The sequence below is a fragment of the Brienomyrus brachyistius genome, chromosome 6 (genome assembly GCF_023856365.1).
Source record: "Brienomyrus brachyistius isolate T26 chromosome 6, BBRACH_0.4, whole genome shotgun sequence".
NCBI lineage: Eukaryota > Metazoa > Chordata > Actinopteri > Osteoglossiformes > Mormyridae > Brienomyrus > Brienomyrus brachyistius.
The window spans coordinates 25,257,993-25,270,565 of NC_064538.1; the positions used below are offsets into that span (position 1 = coordinate 25,257,993).

Sequence of the window (12,573 nt, forward strand, 5' to 3'; positions counted from 1 at the left end):
GGCCTTCCAGTCCAAAGATGTGAGGGTATACAAAGTCCAAGAGCTCGCCATGAGAGATTTAGAGATAACAGAAAAATTTATAAGATATTAGCAAACTGCAGAGGTATCCCCGTCCAGTGATTAGAACACTATGTTTGTTTGTTTGTTTGGTTGGTAGCTGTTAATTTTTGTCAAATCATTTGATTCATAAAGGCTTATGAACTTTGCAATTTATAAATAAAATAGCCCCTGCTGAGACCTGAATCGGAATTCTTCAATCACAACCATTTTTCCTTAACCACCTGCTGCCTGAGTACCAAAGGCCCACAGTTCACGGTACGATGCCAGGCACATCGCTAAAAGACAGTGGGAGACAAATTAGACATCAAATGAATAAGGACACTAATAAGCAGGGCTCCTGTTTACCGGAACTGGGACACAGCTGTCCCATCATCTATCCATCCTGTGAAGTGACGTATTGGTGGCTGTTACAACGGAACATGTCACTGTTTGATGCAATGCTGGACACATTTGAAATAAATTTATACTCCCCAAAAAAAAATAAATAAAAAGAATTACATATAAAAAAACACAAAACAAAATCAGACAGCAACTGCAGCAGTATTATTAAAGCTGAAGAACTAGGGCACTGTATTCCCCCTCCAGCTGTTTAAGAATGGATATGCATGCACCCATGTTTGGGAAAACAAATATGGCTCCTACTTGACAATGCAATAAATTAATCTTAATATTGAAGGTGCAGATCCCAAGTTGAGAACATCAGAAACACTTTTGTTGGGGGATGGCGGCAGGGGGGCACATTAGCTTCCAGTGGCTTCATAACAAACACAGATGTAAATTGATGAAGCGTCAGAGCAGGAATATGAAATATGAAACGAAATATGATTCAGCAGACTGATTGTGACTCATTCTCTCCATGTGTCTCTATGTGCTTATGCCTGCTTATGACATGTATATGCATGCATGGTTTAAATATAGATGGAGCCCTTATGTCCAAATCCCACCCATCCAGAGCACAGCTTTGCCTCCTTCAACATGAACCTTTTTTTTAATGTCCCAAAATTTTGTAAAACATTTAAAGTCAATAGTTTAAAAGAATGTCAGGGTAGTGCTATAACTCGTGTGTTTTTTTTTTTAAATCATGCATTTTTTATCGTTAATATTTGTTTCCTGTTTGGACGCGATATTCCAGCATGACACCTTGATTTCTGTTCCATGTTTTTTGCATTTTGACATATTTCACATAACATACTGCTGTCAAACTTCACTTTAAACAGTAGCTAGTCTCTGACATAAGACCTGTGTAAGAACCTCTCAGATGCAATTTGTGAATAATAATATTTAAGTGAATTTTTGCAGGGACATTATGAATGAATAAACTAAAGTATTAGTGAAAAGCCACATTGATGCATTTTTAAGTTTCATTTACACGCTATGTTTCAAAAGGTTCAAGTACCATTAAATACAAATTTTTTACAATATCCATATCAAATAACAATAATAGTTTATTTTGTATTTCTTTAAAGTGGTAACACAATATGCCGACAAACGAACATACGTCTTTAAGACAGGGATCATAAAAATAAATCCCAGTTTATTCAGCCACCCCCCCACACACACACTCTGTTCCTGCCAGGGCTCCTCCTCCTCTATGAACCAGTCAATTGCCAAGACATTTGTAGTGAATCATGACAGAACTACCAATTCCAGTTGCCCCCGGTCAGCAAGAGATACTGGGGGCACCCCGCACCCCAGTCAGCAAAATACCATTGTAATTCAGTTGCTTCCTTATTTTATTTGTAAAAATTGATGTCACTATAAAAAGCCTTATACTTAGGTCTTAATAATAATAATAATAATAATCTGCAACCTTTACCTTAATTATTTTTTTATATATTGCAAAAATTATTTCCACGATAGAAACAACGCCATGCACACCCCCAAAACATGAACCCTTCTTCAAAGGTATGAATGTCTGTCTCAGGAATAGCTCTGCTAGACTATACCATCTTCCTCAAATGCTCTTAATATTGTACTTTCTGCTAAAGTAAATATATATACAAAATATATGTCTTTTTGTGTGGTGTGAATTTCTGAACTGGCGGACCACACTGAATCCTTGAGTAGAGAAGTCAACTTAATTTTATGGTTATAATTCCTTGTTGTTTGAGGCTGTTCTAGCAAGACCCTCACAGTCAGAAGGTAAACGTCAATCTTTCCTAATGTTGTACAGCTACAAGTAAACACTAGCCAAGGAGACACTCAAGACAATTTTTCACTACCTTCAATCATTACAGATGAGGCAGAGATTATTTGAAAGAGTGATAATTACTGAGGAAATTGAACACATGGTTATTTCACATGCAACTGGCATGAAGGAACAGCGGCTGTTTTACCTGGGAATCTGCATAGAACTTGGACGCCTCTTTGCCTGATCACGCACGGTCTCTTTTCCCAGTAGGTAAGGTCACAGCCTTGCGGCGCGAACAGGCAAAAGAAGGAGCACTGAGCTGTCAGCAGCTGAGCTACACGCCGGTGCATGATAACTGGGGGCGTTTCAGCAGCACCACACCACCTGGATAGGATGACGGCGAGCCAAGCACAACCGCAGCCCGGCTGCTCCAGCAAAATGGCCACAAAGTGATGCAACTAATTTTGACAGCTCCTCATTACGACGAGCGCAAAACGAGCTCAGCTGCTCTCGATCGCTGAGAATGTACTGGAGTGTATGACAATGCAACAGATAAACTGGCAACACTTGGTTCATTAGAAGTTTTGTTATATCATTAGGCCCGAAGTACTCAGCTTCCGAGCAACAGAGGGCCACATTTCATCCATAACAAACATCAAGGCCTGCGATGTATTATCAAGTATTATTTCTATTCAATGTATTTAGCCTGCTACTGTTATTTGGAGACAACGTGTCTGTAAGCAACTGTAAGCATAATGTTTTACATTATACATCAAGTATATTTAGTTGTAAAACAATTGGTCATAATGGAAGCTGTACAGAACTTTGATATGTTACAAACATATTTATGAGACTATTACATAATGTGGTAATGCAAGGCGCCAATCATTTAGTGTTACATGCATGTAAATAGATCATATGTAAATAAAACCCAAATCTATGTTATTGTCATTTATGTCGATGTAGATTATTTATTTGTAGTTTCAGTTTACAAAGAAATTAGTAAAATTCGAGAAAAGCCTTGCTGTAATACTGGACACTGATGATTAATTGTTTGCTAGCTGTGTAGCTAAACTGTTTTCCACTATTTCTGTAATAATGACAATAAAGATCTATCTTATCTTACCTTATCTTATCTTTACACCAACAGAGATGCATACTGAAGACAGCATATCGTCAACGCTGTAACATTACTGTTGTCATGGTACTGGGTGAGGCATAAAATTGATGGCATATGACCAATTTTCACAGAAATTAGACAAAATACTAACTATAAAAATTTAGCAGGACGTGGTACATCATGAGCCATAAACTAAAGCTGGACCACCTACTAAGTACCTAGGCCTTTGAGCAGGGTTGGGGAAGCTGTGCCATGGAGGGCCGGCCAGGTTCCCTACCCCTGCCTTAGCACGTCATGACCATCCAGTGCAGTCCTGTCTTGTACCCTCTAGTCTGGAATATTTTACAGATTTATGAGGTCTGATTGATCATTTCTGTTGAGAGTCAATTGAATGGGGAAAACTGCTCTCAAGCATAATTATTCAAAGGTTAACACCAAAAATTGAACAAAGATAAAGCCCATTTTAACTGGGGTACCTTAAACCGGAGAAGTTATCCAGCTAAGCAACATATCTGGCTTCATGATACATTCCCCTGGCATCTGTCCTAGGCAGCGTAAGGTACTGTACAAGGCTGAGGTACACCAAGTCTATCACAGGGCAAATACATGCATACACCCATATACGCAAAGTAGCTGCATTACAACATTAATTATTATTGATTTAATGTTTACTGTTTCAGTTTTTTGATTTGTCTGCATTATTATTATTGTTATTGTCGTCATCGTCGCTGTCGTTGGTGTTATCAAGACACAGAAAAGAAAGCCAGCTTTACTGACAAACCCAAGCCCTTACCCAAGGAATTACAGAAATCAAAAAGACAATGTTCCATCATAAGACTTTTTAACACTAAACAGCCATGAATTATTATTAGCAAACAAGTATACTCAACAGTAACATGACCTAGTTTTTCCTAGTGATGTATACGTATAAATCGGTGAACTCCAATCTCGTGTTCGTCTTAGACATCTGAGGTCTGCTTGGTGAAACATTTTGCTCATTGAAATGAGTATAACTCACTTTACCCTCTTTACTGAAAGTGCATCTGTGACCCACATCCTCCGCCAGCACGCAGAAATCGAACATCAGCTGATCGCCGCCAGGACCACCCTTGACCTACCTACGCTGAGAACAAGGTTCTCCTGTGATCATCACACCGTAGTACCTCCAAAATTACAATTATACCTGTGGCCACAGAGAGAGAGCAGAGCAGTACAGGAGGTTCCTCCACTCAGTTGCTCCTTATCGTCTCATATGTCCCATTGCGAGATACACAAGAACGCAAAGCGTGTTTGCTCCTGCTCTCACACCCAGGGGCCCATCTCGCAATGCCTGTAACCTGTAAGAGGAGTGCTAATGAAGCGGTACCTGCTAACAGCGCCCAAAGGGGTGTCGTATTAGTTCAGGAACCATGACGAGACAAAATTAACGAGTCACAGGGCAGAGGCTCGGGGGGCTTTTGGGGGCCATGTATTTTGGTTATGCTTTGCAAATCCCTTTATTAGCTTTGCTACATTCACAATGGCTGCATAACAGAGACACTCAGGATCTCATTACTCTTTCGTGTTTATACAATACTTTATAACATCCAGTTTGGTGTCAAAATATTGTTTGGTTTGCCTGTCTAAGGCCTCATACACTGTTAAAAATAGAAAGTTTTTAATATGTAGGGTTCCTCATAGCACTGTAGGGAGCCTTATAGCACCCTCTGATGTTATTTGACACCTTTGAATTCAAAACTCTTTCATTTGGAACCATTTTAGTAAAAAGGTTCAATAAACGCACCTTTAAATGAAAGGAACCGTGTTGCGAGGCAGTTTCAAATTTCCTTCCCGTAATGGATGACACTGTAACAGTGTTTGGTTTATACTTCATGGATGAAATAATATGTTTGATCGTCAATCTAAAGCAAGTGTGGGCAGTGGTGGCTTAATGGTTAGGGAAGCGCACTTGTAATTGAAAGATTGCTGGTTTCAATCTCCGACCAGCAAGGTACCTCCGCCAAGCACTGCTACCCAGATGCTGAATTAGCTGCCCCCTGCTACAGTATGTCACATATGAGTTAAATGCGGAGAACACATCTTGTTGTGGTGTGTCAGCAATGACAACTAAATTCTTAAAATAAAAAGCATAATAAATTAATATAAGTTCTGATGTATAACATAGGTCAGTATGTTCAGTATCAGTATATATTTAACATTCTGGGAGGATTGTTATTGGCAGATACCAAAGTATTTTATTGACTGTAAGTTGCAGACAGTTATATGTGAGATGATACTGATTGCACACTGAGCTTGAAAGCTGTTAAAAAGCTTTTATGCAACTTTGTGTTTGCATGTAGCATTCCACACATTCTGGATTGTATGATAACAGTGTTGTAATTACTAGGTGGTTAACGCTTTACATTAACTGCACTTTCATAATGCATTCATAATGAATTTATAATGCATGGATGTCTACCATAACATTTTCAATGGTAAATGATCATATAAATATATAAAAATATATATACCAAATAAATTAAATATGCTTTACTAAATCATGATTGTATTTCCTAAATTAAATTAAATATAATAACTTAAATTAAATATAATAACATATTTTTCTTATAAAGACAGCACCTTAGGGTACTGTACTATATAGAACATTAACAGAACATTAGCAAAAGAATTGCTATGGTTCTTTAAAGGTGCCTCCCAGAAAAAGGTTCCATTTGGAACCATCTTGAGTTCCATATATGAAGCAAGTTATAGAACCCTGCCATATAGAACCATCTTTTCTTACAGTGCAGGAACCAGAATATTTGGACTCCAGGAAAATCTTTAAACAAGCATTTGCATCTCCAGCACAGGAGACGAAGATGATAAATTTATTTAATATTTAATATAATTTTGTTACTGTATCTAGAAATGCCATGCATTTAAATTTAAATCTAGATTTTCAAAAATGTATGCAGCAAATACTGCATGTTGAAATGGTCCTTGTGTATTATGTTCATTTTCCAACTGTTAAGAAAAGAAGAAGAAGGCCTCTGCAGACATGCTTATACTGTAGCTAAAATCCTCTGATACTGTGTCAGAAAAAAGGTGACGATACAAAACTATACTTTCTAAAGGTCAGTGGTCCTTAAAGAGTGGTCATTGAAGTGATTAAGCAATTAAAAACTGGCAAAAGGTTGTATTTGATGAAGTTACTTGTTTACGATAACTTTAAATTTTCCCTGTGTATAACTGAATAATATAAGCTTATAGAATTCCATTTTACAGTTGTGTTTATTTCATACCAAATATAAAAGGTTTTATGAGTGCAAATCAGGGGTGGCCAAGGTGAATTTAAGGAAGATCTACTGGGGAAGAAATAGAGGAAATCCATACAGGAATAAAAATGAGTTTGATATGAAAAATAACTGGTAAATTTAATTTAAAAGATAGAGTACCCTGTGCTTCATTCATGACCCCAATCCTCCCCCACTCACTTCTACTGGGAATCTCCTGTGGTTGATACTGTGTTCGGAGCCAGCTAACCCGCTCTGGCCCCAGTGGAACTCCACCTTCTCCGCTTTGAACCGGCCAGGCAGCCCTGCACCTCTGACGAAGTAATCGTCCCTCAGCAGGATGGCCACTGGAAAAAAAAAAACAGAATGAGCTGGCTTGGACCCTCGGAACACTGAGACAGACAACAGCAAACTGCTAAGAGACCAAACGCAAACAAACACGTACGGTTCACCTGCCTCCAGCGTATTCACTCTTTTCAAAGTTACACCCGCAGTTGTATTTTGAAAGCTGTCTCCTCCACCATTTAAAATGGATTCTTGATGTTTTTTTTTAGTTTTTTTTTTCAAAACATACTGAAAAAAAAAAAGTTTTTTAGACTTCTTAAACCATGTCTAGAGAAACCCCTGATTTTGTACTGGTAGCAGGTAGCATCATACATGAGGGCTCTCCGCCCCAGTCTGGAAGGTCAAGGGATCGATTCCTGAAGCTGGCAGAGAAACCTTACCACCGCTGGGCCCTTCAGCAAGGCCTTTACAGTACCTCAGCCGTTCCAGGGATGGTGGAAGCTGGCTGACCCTCCTCTCTGACCCCGTGCCCTGTTCCCAAAGCATGTGCTAATTACCCTAAATCAATGTCAAAATGATTTATTTCCACAACTAAATTTTGGATAAGAGTAATATGATTTGTTCTCAGAGTTCTGTATTCAGTAAGCACTAGTAGTAATCAAGTAGTGTAGTATACTTTTGAACTAAACTGAACTATACTAACTACAATAAATTCATTAGTCATTCATGGCCAAGAAGTCCTTTAAATCCATTTCTGATGTCCTTTGTACTGAAGCCTTCTTCAGAAACATACAAAGATGTCAACGTCTGCAATATATTAAAGCCTAAGTTAAGCTGCAAAAATCTGCCAAAAAAGTATCCCCCACCATAAGAACACTGAAATGATTTATCTGAAAAATATGTCATGACTTAATTGAAGACATAGTCTCTAGAATATATTTGATGTCAACTTCAATTTATGAAAGATAAAAGAACAATCTTTAGGGAAAAGCCTAGTTAAATTTTTTTGTGCAAAGGGATGCAATGACACTAAAGAAAAATGACTATACCGGGGAATGTGATTTTGTGGCTTAAAAACAAATTGGTTCTATCATGGGAATAGAATGACATCTTAGGGGTCGTGCTGCAATGTCATCCATACAAATCTGAATTAATAGTAAGAATGAAATGTTAATGCTTTTTCCATCTCTGCTTTAGAAATTGTTTCCTTGTTTTCAAATTTCCAGTTATTTTCTGATATAATGACTGTTGTTGAAAAGGTTGAGATAAAGTGCCACCCATTTAATTTTTCATGGCCTTCAAGAAGTTGGACTCAAGGTTGTCACTGCTGAACTTCCAGCGAGCAGTCGCCTGGTCAGCATCGGTTTCACCCCTAACAATGAAGGGAGTATGATGCTTGAGTAAGCTTTCCTCTAAGCATGATCAGAGAAAGCAGGAGGAACCAAAGAATCATAAGCAGAAAGGACTGTGAACCACCACTCTCAAGCAGAATAGTAAAAATTAGGTTTAGACTATCCACAGTGACGGATAGCGAAAAAGAGTACACAGTGTGTAGCATATGGAGGGGACAGATCTGCAGCTAAGCTTCTCTGGTTGCCACGGAAGCAGGATGCAAGAGGCAGGCTGAACTGCCACCGCTATCACTGGTGCAGCTTCCCGACGATGCTCATTTCAGACAGCCCTGCAACCCACAGAAACAGCCCCATGCACACATGCCCCTTGCATTAATCAGTGGTCCTTTCTATTTGTGCCGATGTGGAGAGGTAATCCTGCGTCTGATACAGTCTGGCCCTGGGAGTTTCATTAGTGATGCTAGCCTGTGTCTCGTTGAGCGGACAGGAGAGCAGGAATTAGAAGCTTAGCCAAGAAGACTTCAGCAGAAACCTAAAAAAACAGCAGCCGCTATGAAAATAAACCCTCAGTAAATGCATTTTTTTCCCTCTTCATAAGTATTTGCCTAAATGCTATGTTTGTCAGGAGAACAGATTGCCAAGAAATGTCATGTTCGAGAAAGCATCGGAGGATACACCTTTATAATATTGAAATTACTTGTTAAATGTGGATATCAGATATGAAAATTGCGAGTGGCTTGGCAGTCTAAAATGAATGAATAATAAACAATTAATGAATGAATGCAAATAAATTTCAATTACCTTGCATCCCTTTGGATACCCTGTGAGTTACATGGCATCCAATTTGTATAAACACTATACACATGAAGTCCTTATTTCACAGGTCTATCTACAATTAGGCAAATTACTCAATGCAACTAACACAACTATTATTATTTTTCTGAAAGGCAGATCAATAGATTGTTACTAATGCACTACACACTCAATACAAAGTGGTGTTTTGGAGCATGTTAAAAATGAATGTTTATTTTGTAAAAAGCAGAAAGATAGAATAGTAGCCCGAGTTGAATTATTGTCCGTAGCTTTTTATGGTAGCATGGAGATACATCTCACCGGTTTTTCCTGTGTTTTTCATGGAGGTTTTGTTGGATGATTCAATTTGAAACCCATCCAGCGTGAGTTCTTGATATGTTATGGAAACCTGTGCATCCCCATCATTGATGTTGATGGGAGACTGATTCCTCCCTCGGCATTCTGGGTATGCAGAGGTCCAGCTGTCAGGCCCGTACGTCCCTGCAAGAAAAAAACATCAAAAAAAGAAGTTACTCATCTGAAACGGCCAGACACATCCGCTAGGACACCATCTGGCCCCTCACCATCTCAGCTCCTGCATGTGCACTCTCACTCCAAATAAAGATTCAATAACCTTTTGCCTGGGATTTAGAAACTAATTCGTCAACAGTTTTTTTGGTGGCCGGCCTGCACAATTCCTGGGAGCCCAGTAATGTCTTTTCATTAAACGTGGTGGAATCTTTTCCCCTTGTTCCTCATACTTTATAGGGCATATTGATCTGCCGAAGTCTGGAGTTAACACAGAATCATATGCTACGGTCATGGGGATGTCAGGCTCATTATACGCCCAGCCGAACAGCCCTTCACTGCATGGATAATTTGGATGATAATGAGTACTATGGAATATGAAATGTACCACCATATTCAGCAGTAATGCATGATGAATGCAGAAATGTTCCTTGGTGAACAGCTCTCGGCCTAAACACGTCTAATACATTACCGTTGCACATATATATACCCACACACACACACACACACACACACACAGACACACATTTATATATAAATATAAGTTGAGAAATAACCCAGGTTGTATGACCTTTCAAACACTCCACTGAAAGTAGATTTTTGATTTTAAAATATGATCGATATAAATGATCTTATATAGCCGGAGGTATCGGGCAGTACACTGAGTTTTGGAAGGGGCACCATTCATCAACACATTAATGTACCCAGCCACCATCTGCCGGCACTGTTATAGCAGCAGGTGTCAAATTACCAGGTGAACATTCAGGTGTCGGGTGTCATGCTTGATAGCCATGACATGAAGACACGCTGTGCGGCGCCTGATAAGAGGACCACACGGCTTGCTCGGCCGTGTAAAGCGCCTCGCTCTGTGCTCTCTGCCATCCGCAGAGCTGACGGACACAGCGGCAGCCCCGTCTCAGCTCATCTTATGGTTGTTCATTAGAGCGCTGAGCCTGTACTACATCAGAATCCGCCCACCGGCGTGCCAAGGTGAGCTGCCAGGGCGGACAGCGGTTATGGAAGAGTGGCGTGAAGGATCAGCCTCCACAGGAATAACGGACACACTGACACACACTCCCCCTTCCACGTAAGCCACCAAAGACAACCTCGTCTGCTTCTACTCTGCCGTTCCACAGCCCCACGTAAACTGCAAGAGAATGTGCAGCACCTGAATCACACGCTTCATTTGAAAACAGCAGGGTACTGGCTGATGAGGTTAGCAGGAGGCAGGGGAGATAACCAGGCAATCTTCTCATCAGCTGAATATGGGGGTGGAGTTCTTGTTTAGATTAATATTGTGTTCTAGTGAAATACTCACCCTGTTTGTTCAACTAGGCTGTGTGTGGCAGTTAATTTCCGTTGGTAAAAACACAAAACAATTCAATTTTTCCAACTTATTTTTTCTTTAACATCAATATCCAATTTTTAACATTTTACATAAAACTGGTGATTGCGATTTTCACCAATTTCAAATCAATTTTTTATGTATTGTCAACAACCTGTTTGCAATACATACAAAATTACTAAGAATTAACAAAATGAGAAAAGTAAATGTCTCTAAGTAGAAAATAAATTTCTCTAAGTTAATTGTTTTTTTTTAAGTGCTTATCACTACCTACTTACCCTGGTCAAGGTCAGAAGGAACCTGGAGCCTGACCCAGTCAATATAAGACAGAAGGTGGGGGGACACCCTGGGTGGGACGTCCATCCATCACAGGCACATACCAGCGCTGACACACATCCACACACACCAGGGGCAATTCAGAGATGCCAATTAACCAAACTGCCTGGTCTTCGACTGAGCAGAAAGCAGAACATCTCCACACAGATGCAGCAAAAGTGAGAAATGAACTCTGGGGGTTTGAGGTAACAGTAGTACGCAGCAAGCCACCATACTGTAACACTCACGTGAAAAATTTTTACATTGACAACTATGCTGCTAAGTGCTGGTATTGTTGCTTTCCGAAGACAAATAATAATGACAATAGCGCATTATCCAGAAAACACAGGCTGAAAATGTTGCCTTCATCAATTCATTAATTGACCAAGAAAGATACAAGCTTTTTTTTTCTTGAAACGCCTGATTATTATATAGGGAAACAAACAAACTTTACATGGCAGTCCTTGCAGAAACTGGTTAACTCAGTACACACAAATAAGACTTACCTAGCATTTCATTACTACTTAATATTGGTAATTTGCAGCTTTTAATGTATCATACTTGGTGCTAGAGAAAAGAATGTGAGGAAATAAAACAATATAAAGGAAATAAAATGATTATAAAATCTGCTTTATTGTGACACATCATTAACGACAGCAGTTTTTTCTATTCATTGTTCATCTTTCCTCACACTAGGTATAAAATTAGTATCTGGGTTTTATCCAATCGGGGACTATTCTCTTACTGTAAAAGCACTATAGTACTGTAAATAAAAAGCAATATAACTAGATTGAGGCCCAAGTATCTTTACTACCTTCCATATCTTCTTGAAAGACTGGTTTACCCTTGAAGGAACCGGAATGCAAACAAAGAGGTTTTTAATTAAAGCTTTAGTTGTCTAGGGAAAACACAATCCACAAATCAGCATTTAATTACATGTTACGAGGGTTTAACATCAGAGATATAACCCCCATGGATGCAAAACATTAGTGTGTCCAAATGAAAGTTTGCTTCTCAGGCGTCTGTAGCATATTTAATGGAATATCCATCATTACACCTAGTAAAATTCACTGCCTGGTTAATGAGCAGAATTAATGTTAAGAAACCTCTAGTAACATCTCGTGTATTGGATTCAGAAGCTATTTTATGGAAACCTCAAGCTCTGACATTAAAAAAACCTGATTAGTTATGATCATCCATGTGCAGTATCAGAAGATATGTACTCACATCTGTACTTAAGTAATTAAATTAAATTAAAAACAAAGTGAATTCAACATAAAATGTCATTACCAGAGAGGCTCTTAAAAATATCCTTTTACAGAAGAATTAAAAATGCAGGCACTGGTATAATTTGGCATAATCAGCTGTCAATA

At 39.0% G+C, this 12,573-nt stretch overlaps 1 protein-coding gene across 2 annotated transcripts in view; it reads right to left on the minus strand.

Annotated features, from left to right (window-relative positions):
• The window catches only part of LOC125745413 (receptor-type tyrosine-protein phosphatase gamma-like), a 159,441-nt gene that overhangs the window by 60,413 nt on the left and 86,455 nt on the right, over positions 1–12,573 (minus strand). For both annotated transcript variants that reach the window (XM_049018286.1, XM_049018287.1), the window contains exons 3-4: positions 9,334–9,513; positions 6,785–6,930 (exon numbers count right to left, since the gene is read on the minus strand). In XM_049018286.1, coding sequence (XP_048874243.1) covers positions 6,785–6,930; positions 9,334–9,513 — 326 coding nt within the window. The remainder of the gene's footprint in view (positions 1–6,784; positions 6,931–9,333; positions 9,514–12,573) is intronic.